Source organism: Archocentrus centrarchus, chromosome 15 (genome assembly GCF_007364275.1).
Source record: "Archocentrus centrarchus isolate MPI-CPG fArcCen1 chromosome 15, fArcCen1, whole genome shotgun sequence".
In the NCBI taxonomy this organism is placed as follows: domain Eukaryota; kingdom Metazoa; phylum Chordata; class Actinopteri; order Cichliformes; family Cichlidae; genus Archocentrus; species Archocentrus centrarchus.
In genome coordinates this window covers 24,595,264-24,620,364 of record NC_044360.1, presented here as the reverse complement: position 1 = coordinate 24,620,364, position 25,101 = coordinate 24,595,264, and the positions used below count along the sequence as shown (strand labels likewise).

The 25,101-nt window shown below is 41.0% G+C and overlaps 1 protein-coding gene across 1 annotated transcript in view; it reads right to left on the bottom strand.

The window, feature by feature from the left end:
- cdh23 (cadherin-related 23) overlaps positions 1–25,101 on the bottom strand; it is a 170,942-nt gene that overhangs the window by 115,158 nt on the left and 30,683 nt on the right. Inside the window, 3 exon segments of the mRNA XM_030747862.1 lie at positions 12,728–12,820; positions 13,197–13,244; positions 13,564–13,706. Coding sequence (XP_030603722.1) covers positions 12,728–12,820; positions 13,197–13,244; positions 13,564–13,706 — 284 coding nt within the window.

Below are 25,101 nucleotides of genomic sequence, written 5' to 3'. Positions count from 1 at the left end.
AGCAGTTACCTGTAGCTGTGCTCTAAACTGTTGCTCCTTGGCGGTAGGAAACCTCCTTTTGCAGACACAACTTCAAATTCAAATGCAAAAGTTTGTAGATGTCATGCATGTTTTAAAACCGACCCTGAGGAGTCTTATAAGGGAAGCTTAGTGCACAAAACATTCAGTCAGCAGCTACTTTAGCTGGCACTGAAGATTTTGCCAGTTAAAACGACTCATAACAGGCCATATTATTTAACATAAGTTATTGTTTTCATGACTGTGCAAGCTGTGCAAAGGTTTGTGTGTGGACTGGTGAGTGTGACTTGCAGTGTAACGTCTTTTCTCTATTTTCTTGTGTTTTCTATGACTTGATCAGATTTTGGCTCACTCTTCTTTACAGCATTGTTTTCAGTTCTTTGAGGTTTGCAGGCATTCATTTATGCACAGCTCTCTTATGGTACACAACAGACAAAATAGTTGAGCAATTGCTGAAATTCTGCCTCTTTGTTCAAAAGCACACATCAGAGCATAATGCATTTCTGTTATTTGCCAGGCTGCAAATAGACCTTATACGTCTAAATTCTTCCCTAATTGCTTAGATTAGAAAGTTTTTCTTTTTAGCATAGTGCATGTTTAATGATTTTAAAAGGCGATTAATTCATGTTTTATGAATACGCATAGATCCCTACTAATGGCTTTCCAGTCCAAGGCTGCCATCACAGTATAAGAGGCATAAGCAAAAGGAATTAACATCACAGTGTCCAGGTTATATTATAATATTACTATGGAGAATAGCAAAACCTATCAAGAAAGCAAAGTGTGCTTCATTTGCTTCATGCAAAAATTTTTTGTTAAGATATACTGAAAAGTCAAATTGACATGAATCAGTGACTGCCTGATTACCAGTGACTACTTAATGGACAACAGTGAGATGATGAATCCTGCTTCCTTTTTCTCTTACTGAACATCTTGTTCTCATACACAATTTTCCCGTCCTTCTCAATTTCTTTTTTTTTTTTTAAGAAGTCATTTTTTAAAATAGAATTAAATGCAAATTAGAGTAGCGCTGATTATCATATAAACGGCTGTTGCCTAGGGGGCAAGACACTCTGGCTTTATTTATTTATTTTGTCATATTCTTCACAGTTCCCCATAAAACTCTGACTTTAATCAGTCTGCACTTTCTTTTAAAGACATAGGGGAATTTGGGACTAGTTGAAGGGAGGCGTGTATTTCTGTGTATGTGTGGGCAGCCTGTATTTGTGCTTCTGTGTGTGCATATGAGAGTTATGTGACCAAGAGCAGAGCGTACACCTGTACAGCTTCATTAGCATCACGCGGACTGGTGCTGCACGCTGTTCGATTAGCTGTGCGCTCTTGTTGCTGAGCATTCTTAATGTTTTACTTTTCACAGTGAGAGCAATCACCTGTAAAGGCACACAGCTGGAACAATAACGCAAAGCCCCCATAATCCGATACTGAACGACCATTGTACATAGTGATGCAGAGGCTTTTTATGGCAGCTGGATTATGTTTGCAATCACTCACCAGTGCAAGTGATCTGATTTGAATTCACCGGGAGTGAGGGAAACACTGTAAATGGGTAATTACCCAGAACTAACATAAAGGGGAGAGATGAAGTGAAGCAGTGGGAGGGGATTTAGACAAAGTCCCGCAAAGTAGGGAATCTGTATAACCTAAAACTGGAACCTGACCTCCAAAAGGGCTGCCTATGTTCGATGCCAAGACTTGGCGTCTTTTGTTAAACCTGTGAGGGCGACATTTCACTTGAAAAACTGCAGCATCTAATCTGTTAAAAAAATACATGCTCAAAATTTGATTTGCGGTGGTAATTTGGGGTTTTGAGGTACATTTCAGGGGTTTAAAATTTTAGATGGGTTTGACGCTACCAGTCAGAGTCAGAGTGGTCTGGCCACTGCTCCAGTTTCTTCTTAGCCTCATGATGAAAGTCTGCTTAATTTGCTCTCACATATGATCGGTGGTTGATATACTTGTGTTGTCAACGCTGAAATTTCAGTATTTAAGTGAAATGCTAGCTTTATGTTCCTCGCTGGGCTCAGAAAAGTTAATAGGTCTTCTGGTCAACTAACAACAGTCTATATACCTGTTTTGATCTCATCCACTTGTCACCATTTCTCTGCCTCTGGCACAGAGAGCTGACATCCCCACAACATTAAAACATTTCAACAGAGTGCAGAGACACAGGTTGGACTAATTGGCAACCCGTAGCTCTGACTGAGTGTCTGCATGCTTGTCTAAAAGTGGCAATGCTGATAGGCTGGAAATGTGTCTAGTCTATGACTTTCTAAGTGTGTTGTAGGACAGGCCCCAGCAATGGTGATAAGCAGTTTAGAGAAAGGATGGCGTGATGGACAGGCTTTTCTATGTTTGACAAACTCATGTCTCATCAAAGGAATCTTCTACAATTCTAAAACCTCACTTTTTTCTATTTATATTTCTTGTTTTTATCCAGGATATTAGTGACCTTGCATCTCAATTTCCACGGTCTTAATCATCTAGCTGTGTGGCCTGTGTGCACCTGTTCTTTTACAGTGGAACATTTTGGTTTTAAAGTAATATTTAAATCATCAGAACTGGACTTTCCCGTGCATGTGCAGCAGAGCCAAGTATTTAGGGCCGATGACCAAGAGAAGCTGCACTTTACACATGACGTTACCGGACGAACTTTGATGCCAGGGATGCTGTTGAGGCCATCTCATCTCAACAGTACATGGGATTTGATGCACTCTGTGCTATTCAAAAGATACCCTGCTCTCTCTCCCCGCAGTGTTTCTTTACTCGCTCCCTGTTTCCCAGTGTGCTCCTGAGTTCAAGCTTTTTGTGTGTTTTTACTTCACTGTGAACTCTGTAGTCCTGAATCGCTCCATTCTGCAGTCTGGTCCTATAGGTACACTACACTCTATATCCACAACTCCTTCTATCTGTAGCCTCGGGCATGGGGTACCATGAGGGCATAAGGGGCTCTACTTCCTTGAGTCTTAATGTCTCAGGTGTCTCTTTGCACACACCCACTCACACAGACACATGCGTCTACATGCTTCCTTTCCAATGCATAATTCACAGACTTCAAGCAACTGCAGACATTTCTGTCTACGTATAAGGAGACCATTCTTCTCCTCCTTCTCCTGCACTATGAACCCCAGTACCCTTTAATTTTCATGCATTATTCCAGGATTTTAAAAGGCCAATGGTTACTGCCCAAAGGAAAGCTTTGATATTCAGCAGGGACCAAACAAGCACAGTATAAACCCCTCCTGTATGTTCTTTGGATTAGATGGGTATTCTTATCAGCTAAGGGACTTTAGCAGGCCTAAGGTATGTCATAAAAAAAAAAAAAAAAGAGACGAAAATCAGAGATGTGTATTCAAGATTTTTAAATCCAACAACTTCCGGTAAGATTGGATTTATTGATATATGTGTAAAGAATAAGAGACAGAAAAGGTGGCAAACAGATGCGTCTGGTAGAAATGATTTAGAATTAAATAAGAAAATAACCATGTCTAATTTCTGCCTCTGTGCCACCTCTGTTAGTCAGCTGATAAACACAGAAAGTCAACACAGAAGCACATCTGCATGTCACGCCTTTTTTGTCTGGTAGTGACTTAAGCTACTCAGAATAAAATAAAATTTTTAATGTATCCCGATCAACAGATCCAGCTAGCTGCTATGGCCCATTTTATCAGTATAAAGACAAACAGGGATATTTTAAATTTGGTGAGTTGTCTTATAGAACTATCAACGGGGCTGCAGTATATTTCCTGATTTCTCTATATACAGCACTTGTGAGCGTAAAGAATAAGACAGATGTATGGTGGTACATCAGCAGCGTGCTGCAAAGTAAGCACAGCAGTGATCTCGCAATCGCACCTTCTGTTTATCAGCCTGAATAGAAAGGAATGGAATCGATGTAAATAGATGAAACTAAATGTAAATGTCAAATACAGGAAGACAAACAGATCTGAACAGACCGACAGCCAGTACACAGAAACCGCTGCACTGCTGGGGTCTGTTTGCAATCACTTCATGTAGCTCTGCAGCACAGAAGAGTGGGACAGAGAGATAATGGAGCAAAGGAAGGTACTGCATGTAGGAAGACATAAGTGAGAAGGACATAAATGAGATAAAAACACTTCTACTGCCTCTTTATTACAGCAAAAATGTAACCGAGAATTACTATGTGGGCTTTGTGTATATTACATGATGATAGCTAATTAAAAAGCATGGCAAATCTAATAACACTAGTACAGACTGGCAACACATATAATCATCTCCTTTTTAAAGAGGATCATTAGATGAAAATTGGTACTTCCTAGAAGAAAGCAAATTTATTTCCATCACCTCATTTCCCTCCTCTCTCCGTCTTTATCTCAATTAGTAAAATGTGATATTGTCAGATTAAATTACATCTTGTTGATGAGACATGACACTGTTGTGGAGTGCTCAGCAAGTGGAGTGTCACAGTCTTTGACTGTCTCAGTCCCCTTTGCTCATTCAGCATTTCATAACAGCATTTTATCATTTCATTTGTAGGAAATCTTATATTAAGCAATCTTATTACCTCTGTCCTGCCAAAAAAAAAAAAAAAGATTTAGGCAGAGTCTCAGTTTCCCTCCCCACATGTGCTTTTTCCTCTTTCTTCTCTCCTCATTTAACAAACCTTTTCTATAAGTTAGGTCCTGGCAGGGCACCGAGAGGAGAAAGGAGGAGGAAAGCAGTGGGTGTATGCACAGTTCAGTTATATATCAAAGCACTTATTCTGGGGCTACCACAGAATGTGGAGACAAGCAGGGGGAGGGGGGCTCACGACAATGGGGGTTTCACTAAAATGAAGAGGAACCTTGGTGACTGGTGCTATTATCAGTGCTCATTGGGGAGTATAAGAGGGAAAGACTTGCTTATAACACATAATGTCTAAATGAAATATGCCAAAGATTGTTATCTGAAAGACTGTCTGAGCTGTCATTCAGTCCATTGACTTTAAATAGAGCAAAGAAAAACAACTGCAGTTACAGAATAACAAATTCTTTATGAACAAAGTGAGGCCGCCACATGTACAGTAGATCTGTACATTATCCTTTGTTCATTAAAATCGAGCCAATGGATTAAAAAACAATCAAACAAACAATTTTTTACTGTAATCACTAGAAAAAAATAATAAATCTGAAATGTGTAAACACTAAACGATCACAGAAACAGCACACGGCCATAGTAAGATAGTGAATTTTGACAGAAAATAAGAAAACATGTGAACGGTGGATTCAAAGATTAAATCATAAATCCTGAAGAGGAAACGAGAGCTGCTGTAAACCACTAAGCATATGCTTATTTTACACCATATAATGAATATTCCTTTTCAAAGCCTTGCTAGTGGCGGATGTGAAATGCAAAAATTTGAGAGCGGTAAAATTAAAACCACTTTATCGCCTCCAGGAGGAACGATATTCAGGGCAAATCTCTCGCAGCGATATTCAGTTCAAAACTTCAAGAGCATTTGATCAAATGATGCTGCAAAAGATTAAACAAAATGAGTAACATTTAGTTACATTAGAAAAATACCATCCCTCAATCCTTTCAGCTACCGGGGCCGGTTTGCTCAGTAAGAGGAAGTGACAGACATGATGATGCTCGACATACGTGAGTGACTGGTATGAAAACCTGAAAATGCAGCAGATATTTGACAAAAGTGGGCTGTAAGCTGGAGCTTAAACATCTGTTTGTCACTTTAATTAGTCTGAAGTTGTTTTTCACTGCTGAATGTACGTCCGCTGCAGCGAAGCTCTCATAAACTTAAAGTTTAAATCAGGAAGTAGAAACAAAACAAACAAAAAAAAAGCAAAATCTTGCTTGTGGTTAACAAAACGTAGGTGATTAGAAACACTTAGCCCTATTATTATATTTTTTATAGTGGACTGTGCATAAGACATCAAGAAGGAGGAGACTATAGACAATATTTCTAAACCATGTATCTAATTCAGGGTCGCATAGGGGCACATAAAGCCTATCCTAGCTGACACCAGCCAATCACAGGGCTACTTTGTATGCGAGTTAAATTTAGATTTAACAGGGAACCAGGTAAGAGAAATGAATATAGGATAAATATGATCTCTCTCTCTAATCTCTGTTAGATCAGTTTTTGGATCAGTTGAAGACTTTTTAGTTCCCTTCTCCTTTCCCCTGTACCTCTCTATAATACATATTTTTTTCTTTAGACTCTCTATCCTTACCATTTCAATGGTAAAAGTGACAGCCAACACAGACTTGCAAAAATTGGAAAGGTTATAAAAGGGAGGGGGGGGCAGATGAGTAGGGAGGGAGGGGCATTTGGAAATACAAAAGACATGAAGGTGTTACTTGTAGCTGAACAAATGTTGTCCACACATTCATTTCTTCAGAGCTCTGCATTTATACCTGTTGTATAATAAGCCCCTTTTCAGACACGGGATACATAACATCGGTGTGGTAAAGTGACACCATTCTGTGATTCAGAAATACAGACGAGTGACAAAAAGAAAGAAAAAACTTATGTGGCTGTTGTATGCTCTGGGGGACATGGTTTTGGCTCACTTGTCCCCTTACAGGGAACGTTTTTCCAGGGTGACAATCTTCCCAACCGTGGGGTACAGGGATGAAAATGATGTAAATCATATGCTGTGGCCGCTGCAGTCCCCAGAACTCAAGCCTACTGAACACTTATCGGAGATTTTCTACATATATACATATTCATTTTTACACACACGCACACACACACGCACACACACACACACACACACACACACACACACACACACACACACACACACACACACACACACACACACACACACAGTTTCAGAGAGGTGCAGTGAAGCTCGTGTGGCTGCACATGATGGCCAAACAAAGTCTGTAGGTGACTTTCACGGTAATCTGTCTCTCAGTTTCATTCGCAGGCGGTGACGGAGAGCCTTTGAACGGTACATCAATGATGTGATTGCATTAAGTCAAAATTTTCTTACTGCACGATGGGCAAAAGTCTCTATTTTTTTCATGTTAGTGCGGCTTAGCCTACTCTCCAAAATAATCAAGTTTTTTAGCAGGCTGAACAACTCAAATGTATGAAAGACAAACTGATAACAAACATCAGTCCTCACTGCGCACAAAAATGTCCCACTATACATCAGAATGACGTAATCTTGTGCACCTATCCTTTAATATTGTGGTGCGTTGAAAGTGATAGGTAAACATTATCAGGCCAGATCAGGTGGTACTTAAGGAAAAGGTGCTCATTCATACATGTAGCCAACACATACAGATGCTGTCATTTTAAAGCAAAGGAGTGCATGTAGCTACGATAGCTAGCACTCCAGCTTTCTCTGCCTCCTATACACATATGAACATTAACACGAGCAGCCACAAAATGTGGAGGGACTGACAACATGCGCAACTGTTTTTTATGTTGGCAAAACTCGTCAGAATTCACAGTTCTGCCAGCAGAGCGTTAGAGAGAAGGAGAGTGCCAGAGGCAGGGTGGGGGTGGGCACAGAGAGGTGGGAACCACAGACTTGAAAGAAAGGGAGAGAGGGAACGACAGGTTGATTTATTCAAAGAGTGAGGAGTGGGTGAATCAAACTTTAATGGCTTTTGGGAGTGCACACCGTTCTCTCTCTCCCTTCAATCTTGCCCCTTTCCAGGCTTTCCTCGTGCGCTCTCACCTTACTTCCTTTACTTTCCTCTTTTTTCTCCCGCTGTCGAACTCGGCCCTTTTTTCTCTCTCCGAAATACACTTTCTGATGGTCACTCGCAAACACGAGCCCTCCCTTTTTCTTTTTTTTTGACAGACAAATTCTCCACCCATCTCTGCGTAGCACACAAATCAAGGGGCTCTTCATGCTCAGCGGGATAAAGTAAATGACAGAAAGATAAAGAGAGGAAGAGGAGGCGATTTACCTTCACGAATGGCAGAGTACGTGATGCCCCGGCAGTATGTGTTGTGTTAACCCCTGGACTGGAAAGGATGCGGGGAAAAATTGTTGTACAAGCCCAACAATCTCTTTGACAACTGGCTTAAGCAGCTATTTGCCCAGAAAGGCTCACTGAAGTCTAAAAATTAATCATCAGAAAAGAGAAGGACTTATTCCCCTCAGAATGAGCTCTCAGACACGAAGCTAAGCTTGCACACAGCAACGTTTCTGAAAACTGTGGGCTCATAACAAGGGAGAGGACGTCACATTTAGGATATCCAAAACAGAATTTCAAATTTTGAAAGATCTCAGCTTTCCACTTGCCATACCCAGCCACATAACTGACCTGTTGCCTATTAGCTTAATTAGTTCTGAGATTTTCAAGCTGTCTTTGTACTATTCTCAGTAAAGGCTTTAAGTAGTTGGAAATCATTTTCTGTTTTTATCTACATTTCAAAACAGCGTCCCAACTTTTTGGGAAATGGGGACGTACAGCTTTCCCCTCGGATTAGATTCTAAGCACCAAAACTGTAGAAAGTGGAAAGTTATAAATGGTGCCTGAGGTGAGTAAAATATTGACTGCTTCCAATTTAACCTTCTCACTTTATCCATTTTTTTCTCTTTCTTCATAAATCCCTCCATCCCTCCCTATGGGGCTCAGGGTCTTAGTGTCAAGCAGAATTCTCTTTGAGGCCTGCGCCTGTCAACCAGCCACCACTCAGCTCTGCACCCACTAGATTCAATTACACCATAGGAGAGACCAGGAGAGATGATACTAATATAATTATGGGCTAAATCCAATTTTTAGAAGGTAAAGAGAGAGCAGGGGGGAGAAGGAGAAAGAGAGCAGATTAGTGATTGTATGTGTTTGTATATTTCAATAGAAATACATTCCACTACAAGCACGACTTTTGTTTTATGTTCCCAGACAACCTTGCAAATGCAAAGACATAAGTCATCCATATACTGTATTTGCTTTTGCGCAAAGAAATTTTTTTTTCTTGCCTGATAAACAAATTACCTTCAGATGCTGCAACCTGCTAAGATACAGGGCAAAAGGTGATAAAATAGTAGAGATTGAATTTCAGCTTTCAGAAGTGAACAAAGGCAGAGAAGAAAGGAATCTAACAGATTTGTCTATGTTCTACCTGACAGTGACAGAGGGCACATCAAATAGCAGGTGCCTCTGCTTTGCTGCCAAAGCCTACATCAAGCACTAAACAGCTCATTCGCAGGCATAATGGGAGCTCTCAAACACCCTCTGCCAATATTATCTAAAATATGAGTGCATTTGCCTCTGTGTTTGTGTGTTTAGCATGTGAAATGCCATCACGCTATCCATTTCAAAACTGCTGGAGAAAGTAGTGACCAACAACTGAAGGCTAAAACAATGCAGGTTTGAATTTCTCACTACTGTAAAACTAAAGCAAAATTATCTAAAAGGTAAAAAGCCACTGATTAATCAAACATATAAGAAAACAGACAAATTTCTAACAATGAGTCCTAATATGACATTTCTATACAAAGAAAAAGAAAAAAAAAACAGGCTTAGCAACTTCAGACCAGAATTTAGGGTATTTCTTTCTTCAAATGTCTGACTTTCACCTGAGGGGTTTCCACCTTGGGCTGTTCTGTTTTATATCATCAGCCATAGTTCATCAGAGATTACTGTAGGTTAGAGAGGGACACTGAGATATGGCTGATAGAAAATAGAGGCTGAGGAGGGATTTGCTCACTTGCCTGACATACCTGAGAGACAGTAAACAGATAAAGTTTGGGTATCTATCACTAGGAGCCTCTTGCCTGTCTGCCTGTTTGCCAATGCATTTAATCCATCTATGCACCGCATTACAGCGCTGGTCAGAAGTCGGCTATACAATTTTGTGTGCATCATTACTGTGTTACCCCAGACAGGACTCCACTGGACTGCGTATCTACTGTAGGGAGGGGTGAATGAGAGTATTGACAAGAGGATGATAAAGATGTGCTATCTGAATTCTGCAATGCTGTAAACAGACGGACTCAACCAAAATAAAATGTACATTTTAATATAGTTACACCTTGCAGAGGTCATTTATTTGTGTGAAGTGTACGTATGTATGTGTGCATGACCAAAAAAGTCCCTAAGATGGACAAAACTGCAGAGAATGAGGATCAAAAGAACATAAATTACTACAAGAAGAAGGAAACTGTGTTTAGGAACCAGCACAGATTATGGAGCGGCAGGGGGGGGGGGGGGGTGGCACACACTGGGCACACTTAACAGAAGTGATTTCTGGTGGTGTTTGATATTGTTACAGTGGCACTGATTGACTCGCAGTGGGTGAGTGCAAGGGTCAGGCAGCTGGGGTGAAGAGTGAGTGTGTGTGTGTGTGAGTGTGTGTGTATTGGGAAGGTTGGTCTTTAAGTAACGGATGGGCTCCAAATTGCTCAATTGGCATGTACGTGCCGCACAGACACACACTCAGCAAAACATTTTGAGTTTGTCAGCAGTGGGTTTCCATTATGGAGGACTACTCACATTTCCTAAACTTGAGTTTAGGGAATGTGACAAATACTTCTCAGCGTGTTGCACATTCACTCTGCCTTCTCATCCAATAATGGATTTACATTGTAGCCCATCTGCTGTTCTATAAAAACATTATTTTAGGTAATAGTTGTCGTTCTTTGTATCCAGTCTTTGCTGCTGGCTGCCTAACTGTGTGGATGCTGTAAATCTGGCAAGCTCATTAGCACTGACAGAGGGAATGCTAGCAGCCCACCTGCTCCCCTTCACCCTCTTTATGGCTCTACAAATTAAAATGACATTTACACACACTCTCTGCTACTCTGCTTCCTGCACTGCTCACCTTGCCACTCACATTTCTTCATCTGGACAATACTGTTGCGTCTCACTTCATAATGCCTCCTATCCTAACTCTGCAAAACCCCACGAGTATCTTTGTGTTGTGTTTAAGAACCTTGTTGTTTTTGGCCTTTTATTTCTGCCTTGCGTTCTCTGCCACTTGTGGTAAATCTCATCATTTGAATCCTTTGTTTGTCACTTCTGCTTCGTTACTTCTGCCACTCTTTCATCCTCCACATCCATCACCGTTTCCCATCTTCTTTTTTGATGTGCTGATGCCACTTTAACCCCCAGCCACTGTGGCATGTCCAGTGAGTGACAGCGTGATGAAGTGATGTTGCAGCATGTTTGCTTTGCCCGCTAAAGGTCGGCTAGGGTCGCAGAAGTAATGAGGCCATAAAAATGCAGGTAACTAAAGATGCTGAGAAATAAGATAAGGTGGAGAAAAAGGGTAGAGGAAGGGGAATGAGGGTAAAATGAGAAAGAGACTAACTGGAAATGAATGAAAACAGTTCCCAAAACTGGCAAAAGATTTAAGTGGAAAAGAGAGAGGCTTAATAAAGAGCTCCGTGCGTACAGATTGGACTGTGTGCTGCATTGTGATTGCAACACAGTCGTGAAAATGTGAATTAAATTGCAGCATCTCATTTTGTCAAGCAAAGTACACAATCTAGTTCACTGAGATGTGTGCTGAAACAGATTGCACTCGCATTAGTCTCACAATGCACTTACAAGCACACGCACATTTTATTTTGAGTAAGTGATGGCTCACAGTTACAGGCTTACACTATTTCCAATGTAAAGAAATGCCGGTGAAAACTCTGATGTATGTACTGCCTGGGAGTACACAGGAGCCTGATGTATTTCCACATTCTGTCGCCTCAAACAAATAAGCTTAAATTTTTTTTAATCAATAGGATGCCAGGATTGACAGCAGCAGTAATTTAGTAAGTGATGCAAGGGAACTAACAGTATGTGAGTGACTGAGGGTCAAACACAGCCCTGCTTAATGGCTTTTCTCGAGGCTAAACTGAATCCTATTGTTTGTAGAGCTTGAAAAGTCTGCATGTGGACTATAAGTGAGTCCCACACAACTTAGCGGTGGTTCAATGCAATGGCCTGAGAGAATCTTCCCTGGTGGGTGATCTAAACAGCCTCGTCTAAACAGTCCTTATTTCTCCCATTTATTTGCCTGACTTTATGGATTGGGAGAGAAAAAGCCAGTGGCTTTGAAGATTTGGTGAAGACTCAGAAAGGGGTATGTGCTCAGTATAAACACAACAAGACATGTGGATGTGTATGTGTGTGTGTGTGTGTGTGTGAGTGTGTGGATTTCAGCCCCTGTTTGAAGTCCTCCACTCCACTCAGGCAATTACTTCATATCAAGGATTAGATGAGGGAGAGGGCATAGAGGAGACACAAAGATGGAAAGAAGTGAGAGCTGAGAAGGAAGGTAGATTCAGTGGGAGGACGGAGAAAGGAAAGGAGAATAGAAATTGAGGTTTACGCTGGAGAAAGTATTTTTCTTCCCTATAAAGGAGGCTGTACACATTCTCTAAACATTAGCTGGAAGACAACTCCTGAAATCGTGGGAAGATCACAAGGTGCAGCGAAACACAGCTATTTCCAGCACAGCAAAGACCAGAATGCACTATGAATAGGAGACGATCACCATAAATCAGATGTAGCCACCATGCAGTTACAACTGTTGCAACAGTCGTGACAAAGGTCTGCGCTGGAATTTTAAGAAACACACCAAGAAAACGTAAATAAAATTCACCTCAATGTTTTTCAAGTTTTCATCAGTTTCTGAGGAAAGTGTTCTCTGGATTGTCACGAGTTTTTCTGTTTCTGTTTCTATGATGAGTGGCTAAAATCACAGTGTCGCAGTAATAGATAAATAAACTTTTGGCATCCTTACCTCTGGGATGCTGACAGTGTATGGCTGCCCGTGGAAGTTTGGGGCATTGTCGTTCACATCTCCAATCTGGATGTTAACTGTGTCTTTGACCACCTGGAGAAAGAAACACCTTGGTCAAACGGTTCCAAAGCCAGCGCCACACATTTCCTGACAAAGAACTCAAGTCGATGTAAATGTGCCTTATGACATAGAGCCGCGATTCAGAGTCAAAGAAAACAGCGCAAGTGTTTGATAGATTACCCGCTGGGGAGAGTAGGTTGAATGTCACTATGTTTCAGCAACTATATTGTGTTGAGTTGGACAGGTGTCATGCGAGAAAGAGAGAAATGAGGGTAAGTGTAAGAGTGAGAGACTGAAAAAGAGACAGACTGCAAGGCCTGTATGTGATATGAGGTCAGGCTATATCCAGGATGTCAGCGTGTGAAGAAATGTGTCACAACTATGAACACAGTGCAAATCTGTCTCTCACCTCTTGATTGTCACTCACGTAGAATTCGACCTGCATCTCTGACTTGGTCTGGTGGAGACAGAGATACATATCAGCACAAAATCTGCATAGACATGTAACGCAAAGGAGCAGAACAGAAATGCAGAGACAGAAAAGAAACGGGAGCTACACAAACCGCTCTGAACTCAATATCCTTTGTGCTTTCCTCCTCACACTGTTTTGCACTTTTTGGGACTCTTTCATCATTTGATAATTTACACTACGTATCCTATTTTCAAAATTGCTCTGCATGCCACTTCTTGTACCCAGTGCATTTGCTTTGGTAATGTATGAGCGTGTGTGCAGCAGTTAGCTTGTGTGTGTGTGTGGGTGCGTTTGGTGTTTGTACCTCACGGTCGAGTTGCTGTCGAAGCCAGACCACACCAGTGTCTCTGTTCACAGAAAAATACCTCATGGCCTCTTCTCCCGAAACCCCATACATGAGGGGTTCCCCTTCATGATCAACTGCGTTCAGTTGGGCCACTGATGAACCTGTCAGCGAGAGAGCCAAAGATCAGAAGTCCCGCAGAGTCAAAGAACAGGGTGTCAACATACATTGATTGACAGGGGCCTACATGCATGTGTAAGCATTGGATGAAAAAGGAAGTAAGGTAATAAGGAAGATAACAAATAGACCTGCAATAAAGACAAAAAAAGTTAACAAGGTTTCCTGATTTTGACAGAAACTTTTACTTTTACTTCTCACCAACTCTATAATCAAGGAAACTTACTGATAAAGAGAGAAACACAACAACTAAATGTTGCAAAGAATGACAACTTAACACTCCGAATGTCCTGTTAATATAAAGGATAAAGATAACTTGAAAACATACAAAGACACAGCGCGTAGAAATGCAGTAGCGTGCTGCAGCAGAGGGTTTTTAACTGGAGCTGCAGCAGCTCACAGGCTTCATTCATCACAAAGAGCCCAGAAAGGTGGCTAATCAAAGCCAGAGGTGGTGTGCTATCATGCAGGCTAATCCACCATGCAGGACAGATGTATCATGAAGGGTAAGCTTGTGGTAAAGAGCCGCACAGGAGATGGTATCAAGACCTCTGACCTGGTCGGCAAGGCTCATTACCCTCCAGGGTAAAACTGCCTGAGTACAGCACTGTAACGGGCTGAAGGTGAGGTTATGTTATCAGTAACACACACTGGATTGACATGCGTAGGAATATATGCCACATTATTCACTGATTCCAACATAAGCATGTGGGAAGGATTAGAAGCTTTCTACTTGCTGAACTGTAGTTTTGGGGAGGTCAGCTCAAACAGCTAGCAGCAACTCCTTCATTCTCTCACTCTCCCTGCTTCCACTGATTGTCATCACACACCCAAATCTCAGAGACAACTTTTCCACACTGAAGTCTAAAACATACTGTACATAAAATACTTTAAGATACCAGGCACTGTCACTTCAAAAGTTCCTGGTTTGAACTTCCTCTCTTCCTTCCTTTCTGCCCTGTGCCTGCATGGTTTTCCTCTGGTTTCCTCCCATAGACTTTATGAGAGTTTTTATCTGGTGATCTTTGTCTGTCTCTGTTCCCTCCCTCTCAACCTGTGATAGCTGGGATGGGCTCCAGCACCCTCATGACTAGCTGGATAAATGCTTCGGGAAATGGATGGATGGACTATACCAAGAAGAGCCCAGTAAAGCCAGTGTACTCCAAGCGATGGTCCTAAGCCCAGATAAATGGGGACGGTTGCGTTAAGAAGAGCATCTGAAACAAACATGTGGATCATCAAAAAATGAGATCAGTCAGGGGCTGGGTTAACAACAACTGGCTCCAGTGCTACTGCGGGCCGAAAACAAAGGCAGATAAAGGAGGATACTAGGGATAGAATGAGATGGAAGCAGATGATCCACTGTGGTGACCACTAAAAGGACCAGCTGAAAGAAGAAGACTATAGCAAGAAGGCTGAAGTCTTGGCCTTGTAACTGGTCATGTTTTCTTAAAGGTTTGTTCAAGTTGCAAAAAAAAAGACTCTTTGTAAATTCAAAAATTAGATAATTAATCTTAAATGTCCAGGTAGAATCACCTCACACAAACTCATTCAAATCAATCTGGAGTGTAATTTTATTTGACTGGCCTCCGGGGATATACGCTGAGGTCAGCATTCAGCTGCTGTAAGAACAGGTTTTTGAACACGAGTGCATGGACAGAAGAGAAAGTAAACAGATCACATAATAATTGCATGTATAGACACATACACTTGCCCCCCCCCCCCCCCCCCCCCCTCTCTGGAGGTACTTGGCAGGACAACAGAAGTGAAGCCAAACTAAATCAAACCTGTCACTTGTGCACCAAACTGCTTAATACAGTGACCAATTAGGCTTCACAATCACACACCCCTCTCATTTTATTAATACACCCCATTTTCCTATGAAAGGGTGGCAAAAATGACTAATTAATATAACGATTTATGAACCCCTCTCATTGCAGTCTAATGAGATTTATGCAAATTCAGCTGCTTTCAATATGAGTTATAATTTGGTTGAAGACGGTGCAAATTAAGCATTTTACCCCATAGTCATCAATAATAACTGTTTTTTTTTTCCTCCTCCTTTTGGCCCTCTCGACTGTGAACGAATTGTCTGCTCCATGTGGGGGGGGGGACATACACTTGAGTGAAGGATAACAAATGTTCATTTCAGACTATATATGAGAGACAGTCTTGTGGAAGATTAAGTCTTACTGCTGAGAAGAAAGATGAGCTAAGACCAACTTACTGAGAGCACGAGCTGGATTCTCGGCTCGGATTAAAGCGAGTAAGTGCTGCACTGGATGCAAATATATCGTTTCACCGAATACGTGTGTCGTATACTACTGCAGTAAATAAAGATTTACATAAAGTTTTAGTACATGATATAATTAAATTGCTTCAGATCTTCTTTGCACGCTCCTGTGGGTCAGTTTTGTTTTATTAACAGGTTTATTTTATTTTTTTACCTTGCCTAAGGTTATAGACATTAACAGAGCAAAATGGGTATCCTTAGGTAAAACCAGCAGGATCTACATCATTTATTTTGTCCTCAAGTCTGGAAATTTCTGAGGTATTAAGATAATATATTTTCATTAAAGACAGTCAGCACAAATTAAGTCAGAAAAAAAGATTTAGACAGACATTTCAATACACTTATGATATGTTTATTAAATCTCAGATTCTGCTGAGGTTCAGGCTCATTTAACCTCAGATGAACTGTAGAAAATGGATCATTGTAACACCTTTTTTTTTTAAGATACGTTTTTGAAACCTTGTGTGATTTTTTCTGTTTAAAGTTAGATTCAGGTTGTGTTGGGGTAACATTAGGATTCATTTTTAGGATAGTGGGTAAAGACAAGGGTACAAACTACTTTGGGTCATTCTGGTTAGAGCACTCCTGTAAAATCTGTGTGGGGCACGGGGGTGTTATCAGCTATGCTGTGGGGACTTTACTTACAAATTGTTTTGTTTTGGGTTTTTTTGCGTGGGCCAAAAGCAAATTCTCATAACGTGAAATTAAATTTAAGGTAAAGGCATATTTGAAGGTTAGATTCTGGTTGAAGTTGGGTTAGTAGCAGTTACAGTTTAGGTTGGTGTAAGTCTCCAGAAAATGAATGTAAGTCAGTGTAATGTCCTCTAAAGTCACAGATACACAGCAGTGTTGGGGTGTGTGTATGTGTGCGTGTGTGTGTGTGTAGTGTAGGTATCCCTCTAATGCTTATCTGTAACACTGTGACACCACGCCCTTTCCCCTGACAAATGATGCTATTTAGCAGCAAGTGATGCCAGTATTACTGTTATGAATGATACAGTGCGCATTAATATTACCCCTCCCCACCCCTTCTAGTCTGCAACACTGAATTCCTGAAAAAAAAAGCAATGGGCTAGAGGAACCATCTCTCTGCTTCACCTTTCTGTCTTCAGTCGTCCTCTGAACCTCTTACTTTCTCAGCGAATCTCCACTTTTGCTGCACATTTGTAAAGTGAAACAAGAACAACCAAGTCAGAGCCCTTCCTCATTCTCAGGGGAGCAACAACTGCCACCCTGAACCCAGTCGAGCAGTTCTATGTGTAAATCTAATTAAACAGTGAGGGAAAGCAAAGGTGAAAGCAAAACAATGCAAAACACACAGTTTCCAAGCAGGACATGAGCTGCAGTCTCCTGGCAAGCTCTCTTGCCTCCATCCTACCCTGCTGCGACCGGTGCATCAAGACCGGTGTCTCTGAAGGGACACCTTGTGCATATCTCTGTGACACCAGCTGCTTCTGACAGCATAGGAAACACAGTAAAGGAAGGTAAGCACACAAAGACATCTGGGGACTGAATTCAAACACTTAGTTACCACACTGTCTTGTTAGATGTGCAGATAAAGTATCTGATATGGGTTTAATTAGCTTCTAAAGACCCCAGACCAGACTCAGATTACTCATTCAAGCTGTGGAGGCTCCAAAAAAAAAAACGCTGAACATATGCAAAAGAACACTTTAATAAAATGCTTTCCACCAGCCTACAGAATCACACAGGATACATACATGATCTAACTGCCAAGCTACTTCAGGGGAAAGTCAAAGAAAATAGTGAAAGCATTTAGGTTTAAACGTTTGGACTGGAGAAGTGTGTTTGTGCAGCATAAGGAAGTAGAGAAAAATGAAAGTAAATGCTGACAAAAGGGAGGAGGAGGACGGACACTGATGTTTCTTAGAGGGAATAACAAATTCACTCCATTAATGTAAACACATTTCCAAAAGTATGAGTTCCTCATGAAGACAAAGCATTGTTGCTTCACTGTGACAGGACTGAAAATCACACTAGCATTAAAACATACAAAAAAAACCCCATATGAAGCCTGGAGAGGCAGAAGAGGAAGAGGAGGAGGGAAAAAAGCAGCAAGGAAGACTTGCTAACCTATAGAGAGCAACACCTGCATGTTTTACTGAGCCCCAACCTTTTAGAAAAGGCAAGGGGGCCCGTGGGGGGAGCTAAATCAGCCGCTGGAGGACATCAATCCCTGCTGGATCAATAAGAGTCGTGCGCGTTAGGCGGGGACTAGCCTCGGCCCTGCCCTGGGGCCTCGGGCTTGAGAAAGAGAAGGGGCTGTAGGCCAAAGCCCTGTTTATTATGTTGGTGACATCTCTAGACCTCTCGTTCATCTGAGTTCTGATTCACTGGGACAGGCACTGTCAGCACTGCAATTTCAGGCATACTGTGAATTATAGCTTTAAATTTTATGGAGCACAGAGGCTTAATGGATATATGGGCAATGTTCAGCTGTCTGCCAGCAGGGGCGAACAAAAAAACAAAAAAAAAGGAAAAGAAAAAAAGGATGAAGCCACCTCAAACTATGTGAGACTGACTGACTGTGCGAGATGGTGCTGGAGAGAATCTTGATCTTTACCTGCTCTTTATAAATACTTGATGGGTTGTCTTGAGGCAGGGCCAGTAAGACTGAAGTCATGCAATCAGTTGGCTGATGAGTCAGAATGATGCCACTCATGTTACCGCACTGTCTATCCGCTGACAAAGAGAGCCTTCAAACACATCAGCAACGCCAAGCTGAAGCCACGCTGCCTCACATCAATCACTCCCATCAAAAATTCACACAGGCAAACACTGTCATAAGATAACCAGCAGAATGAGCTAATTTTATACTGTGCACTTCTACCTTTAAGTACAGCATTTGCCACTTCAGAGGCTACCATGTGAACAATATATATATATATATATATATATATATATATATATATATATATATATATATATATATATATATATATATATATATATATATATATATATATATATATATATATATATATATATATATATATGTGTGTGTGTGTGTGATTATGAGAGTGTGACTCTAAGCTATAGTGCTGTACACCTTTCAGCATCACAGATAGCATGCACACAGCTGGAACCACAAACAAATGCACAAAATCATATGTAAATTATATGCCATTACAGCACACTGCAAGAATACAAACACTTATATCATGAAAAGAGAGAGCGCAACCTGAAAAAAGCAACAGGGGATCATATAATCTTGTTCCATATATTTCTATAGTAGCTTCATTATTCATTTACTCTTCGATCCTAAACAAGCTTATATTAGTTTTGGTGATGTTGTGTATTTTTTCGTGACACTCACACAACAATCTGACGTGTGCACAGTCTGAGTGTTTATGCTGTCAGACATGTTGGTGCTGAAATGTGGCTAGAGACAAAATGCAACATGATTCTGCCAAGTGTCCGCATGTGAGCTGGGAGTCACTGCTTTAAATCACAAAACACTTCACACGCACGTGGAGGATTTCCTTCTTCACTTTGGTCTACAAATTCACATCTACAGTCTGCATTTACTGAAATGAAGACAATGAAGACTGTAACAGATCAGACACTGAGACTCTAAAATGTTGAAAACATACAGTGTTTGACAAAGGTAAGGTTTATGCCACAGCTGCCCTAAATTAACAGTATTGGTAATTACCAAAATCATTTATTATATTTCTGTAAAGGTTAATCCACCAGTATAGGTAAGCTCTTTGACTGAAATATTTTTAATGATAAAATATAATTATTGTTGCTATGCATGAATTTTCACTTTTCCTGTATTACAAAAAAAAAAAAAAAAAAAAAAAAACAGGAAAGCCCCCAGAAAATTACATTATTATTTTTTGATTAAGATGTCAAATTACATTTATTTACTTGCATTCCTGAACAGAAAAGCTTGCTTTACTGGTTCAATGTGTTGCTTAATTTCTGGTTTTTCAGAGAAGTCCAGCGTCCCCACTCAAGTAACAAGTTTCTGACTGATTTCAGAAATATTTGTGTTGTCCTGCTTTTACGACAGGTGGTTTAATAAATTTGTCATATAGGTCGTATAGGTGCTGAATTTCTGTTTGGAGCTGCTTTCCTTATGAATTTATTCCATACCTGGAGCATGAGACAGCAGCAGGATATATGTGGGCATTTCTGAAACAAGGGGGCCGCACATTATTAATTCATTAGTTATAATAAATGATCAATGGCACTCAGGATGAAACAAAATAACTTTGCGCACTTTTCTACACCTCAGACACGTGAGCTGCAATGTGAGGACCTCACAAAAGGTCCTGACAGTTGCATAAAACAGAAACAGAAATGGACTCTCAGCACCAAGCAGAATGCACTTCTCAGTCAAAACTCTCGGCAGTCGTAGCAATGTACAACCTTAACTCTGTCAGTCAATTTGGCTCATATGAAACACTTGGAGAGTAATTTATGAGTCAGATTCCATCAGGGGATTTAAGCAGTTTCAGACTCATCCTTTTAAGAGACCTCTTGGGGGCACATGCATTAAGTTACACCCTTGCCACCAGTCAAAAACACAGCAAATGAATCTTTCTTCTATTCCTTTAGAAATAAGATGGAAATGAGTTCAAATCAACTCATTGCTGCTTTCTATGCCCACAGTGTTGTGTGCTGTGTTAATGTCTACAGATACAGGCTGCCTCAGGGAAGCCAGTTGGACTTAGAAGTAAACTAAACAGATCTACCTGGAATGACAATGGTGTGCTGGCCAGAAAATAAGTGCTTGAACCTCCATTTCCATATAAAGAGAGAAGTATGTGTTCAGGAGGCATCTTTAATAGCTGAAAAAAGGATGCATGCTGTTAGTTTATATCCCCTGTAGGATGAAAATAACCACGGACACTGACAGTAAACACCCCCCACCCCCCCAGGGTGGTCAGCGAAACAGCTAACAATAAAAAGATTGGGGGAAAAAAAGAGGAAATGGCTCAGCAATAATGATTCCAAGTCTTTATGTCTCAAATAAACAAATGCAACTCATTTGTAAATTGAAAACTGCAGAGGGCTACAGTTTTCATGTTGAATAGTGGACACAAATCACAGCTGGAGTCCTTTAAAGGATATTCTTTTTGTCTGCTGCTGCTGCTGCAAAAAAGATAATTTATCCCACAAAAATGTTTTTAGAAGTTCATCAGAGACATTTGCCATATTCCATTTGATTTTCCTCTCAGTCACCTCTTCTCTCTTTTCCTTTCTCCCGTGTGCACTCGCGTATTTACGTGCAAGCCTGCGCACACGTGTTGGCGACATCAATAACTGTGATGTGGAATAATGCCAAAGACAAATAGTGCTTTGGGTCTGGCTTGAAGTGACTCCTGTGTTTCAACAACATACACCATAAGAGTCCTTGGGAGGCTGTGTATTAATCCAACAGATTTATGACTAAATCTGTCACGGATGAGAGGACACCCTCTGCCTTTTCCTTAGCCATTCCTGAGAGAAATACACACCTCCCAAACTGCACACTCGACATCTGCGTGCACAACTGTACATACTCAGAAACACAAGATAAATGTGTTTATGAGCTATGAAAATATGGAAGTACTCACATTAACACACATTTCCTGAGGGTCCCCTGGTTTAAGTTATAAATGAAATGTGTTTTAGACAAAAGAAAAGAAACAGTGAGCTTTTATTAGTGTGAACGTGAGTGTGAGTACAGGCTGACATATGTACTGTGCAGGTGTACGGCTGTCTTCTGTAGAAAGCAGTTAGAGAGCCTAAACAGGAGGAGAAATGCACTGAAAATAAATGATTTAGCTACCCGTAGCTTAAAATAAAAATTCTTCCTTGCTCCGCTGTAACCTTGTAAAAAAGAAAAAGAAAGTCAAAGTGGTGTGTTTGTTTCCTGTTCAGAATCCACAAAAGGAGGCGTCAAGGTTTTTTTAAGAATCTGTACAGTGATTTATGTCATAAGAAACTGAACTCTGAATCCTTTCAAGTATATTCTAAAGACAAAAAGAAACAATTCACATAAAACAACACATTAGAAACTTCTGCAAATATTTTTTGAAGTTGACTTTTCTAACCAGATAGGAATTATTTGTTGCCTCGCATTTAAGATAAGAGCGACCGCGCGCCGCTGAGGAAGACGAGGCATACGATTGGCTGTCCAGCCCAGGATTGGCTTTCTAATACACCCAAATGCTGAAGTGATGAAAACACTGACTGACAAGGCTGTGACTAACCAATCACACTGAGAAAGTTGGAGGACAGTGAAGGACATTAGTGGACAGTCATCCCACGCATTGGTGAAGGGGGACAGACCTGTCACTGCAAATTCACACGCAGCTCCATTCAGGCTCTGATCACACAGCAAAGCTCTTTGCTCTTGATATTTTCTGTTCCATCCCATCACAGTCTCGCTGTTCCCCCCCACTCTCTCTCTCGCTTTCGTTTTTTGTCATCCTCTCGTCACGCTTCGTCCTGCTTGTGGAGGCCAGACAGAGGGACACAGGCGGTGCTGATAGGAGTGGACAGGTGGCTGTGTGCTGCTAAGGCTACTGGAGTGACGGCTCAGCCAGCCTGGCCTGTCGTTGTCACAAAAGCAAATGCCTGGCCAAAACACACACGTCCTCCCCAAACCGCACCGCTCCCGCCAATATGCCAAAATGTCCATCAACAGTGGCACTTTGTGAAGAATGCCCAATTCTTTCCTTTCCCTTCTGTATTCACATCCTGCTCTTTTCATCCAGTTTTGCTGCTAAGCTCGATTTTTAATCCAGTTCTTATTCTGTTATTTACCTCTCTCTTCTCTCCCTACGTGCCCTCGCTCCCACACTGGCCCTCTGCTGACCCCACCAGGACTGACTATTACCTCAGAGTAAGCTAAATCATGGTCGGGTAATGGAACATGCCACCTTCACCGTGAAGCCGCACACACATAAACACATTCACACTAAAACAAAAGCTTCTCCCTTTTGACCTTTTCTCTTTTCTCTCCCCTTTACATGTTTATCATTTGTCCCCTGTACTGCTGAAATATAAGGTTGATGTTGTTTCAGTCAGCCCTACAACTGTGGATGGAGATGTTGTGGAAAGGCAGGAGCCAGGGTCAAGAATGAGGCTGTGGCAACAGAGAGATGACCTAAAGCTCTTGTTTTCACTGGTATAGAACACTTAACACAATAAAAAATATATATCTATGTACACTATATCTATATACACAGTATATCTGTGAACATCTATGAACAACAACCAAGTCATTATTTATTTAACCTAGCAGTGTGTGAAAAAACAAGTATACCCCATCACTCAGAAGAACCACCTTTAGCAACAGTAACTTGTAGTAATTGTTGTCTCTGTTACTTTGAATCATTGTGGAGGAATTTTGGCCCTCCTCTTTAAGTTGTTTCAGACATTCATTTCCACATGCACAGCTCTCTTAAGTACGGCAGCAGCATTTCAATCGGTTTGAGTTTGGCTGGGCCTTTGTTCTTTTCTCTTTTTTTTTTTTTTTTCGGTCATTCTGTTGTAAATTTGCTGCTGTGTTTGGGGTCCTTGTTCTGTTGCATGACCTTTCAACCTTTCAGCCTTTCAACCAAGCTTTAGCTGTTGGACAGTTGGCCTCACATTTGACTTTAAAATACTTTGGTATACAGAGGAGCTCATGGTCGACTCAGTGACTGCAGGGTGTTTACTGTAAGTCCTGTGGCTGCAAAACAAGCCCAAAGCTCCACCCCTGCACCACTGTGCTTCACAGTTGGTGTGACGTATTTGCGCCGATACGCTGTGTCTGGTTTTCTCCCAACGTGGTGCTGTGCATTATGCCCTAACATCTCCACTTTGTTCTCATCTGTCCACAAGTTTTGTGGTTTGTTTAGATGTAACTTTGCAAACCTAAGTTGTGCTGCTTTTTTTTTTTTTTCTTTACAGAGAAGAGGCTTTCTCCTGGCAACCCTTCAAAGCAAACCATACTTGTTCAGTCTTTTTCAAACTGTACTGTCACGAACTTTAACATTTAACATGAGGCAACATTCAGCTGAGCTGCATCTCAGCCTCTACAGGCCTGTTTGCAATTGCTCTGTGTATTGCATAGTCTGACCTTAGAATTTCCTAGGGCGTCCACTCGTAGGAAGATTTGCAACTGTCTTGTACTCCACTTGTGAATCATCTTTTTACTGTAGAATGATGGACTTCAAATTGTTTGGAAATTGACATATCCCTTTCCAGATTGATGGGCAGCAACAATTGCTTCTTTAAGATAATTGCTGATGTCTTTCCTCCTTGGGATTGTGTTAACACACACCTGAATGCTCCAAACCAGCACACTATCAAAGCTTCTGCTCCTGCAGAGGTGCTCACACATGCTGGAGATTTTTGGGTTTTTTTATGTCATTTTTTGTTGTTGATGTATGTAACAGGTCTCTCTTGTAAATGAGACAATGAGTCTCAAGAGATTTTCCTGTATAAATAAATAAAGGATTTATTATCAATTAATCAAACACATTTGATGAGCAGTACCTGGCTGCTACTTACCGCCATAATTCATTTGGGACCAATAAAGATGTGCTTAGTTTTTCATACATTGCTTCTGCATTTTGGCTAAATTTTTGTCTAATAAATGTTGCAATATGTCATGTGTTGGCGTCTATCTATCTATCTATCTATGCATGTGTGTTAAAAAGCCAGTATTAACACAGTATAAACCCAGAGTGTGGGTTAGTGCCGTACACTGAATTTTCACAAATGCAACAGTCAGAATAGGTGTGCAGACAGTGACTGGACCATATGCGGTGCAGCAGTCTGTGACGATCGTCGACTACAGTTAGGTGGTGTTATAGTCGTAATGGGCCGCTCTGCGTTATGAAATAAAGACTGAGCACTGTGAATGTCTTAATACCATTTCACCAATAAATGTACTACATTGTGTTCAATGTGTGATCAAAGGAACATGTTCTATATTTTACTTTCATAACAATTCTGAGATTTTAGGACACCCCTGTCTTTTTATGTATTGTGTGAAACTGAAGCAAGGAACTGCATCAATTTTGAAGGGTATTTCAGTGGTGTAAGACCATCTTGCAGACTAAGATAGGTTTCACTGAAAA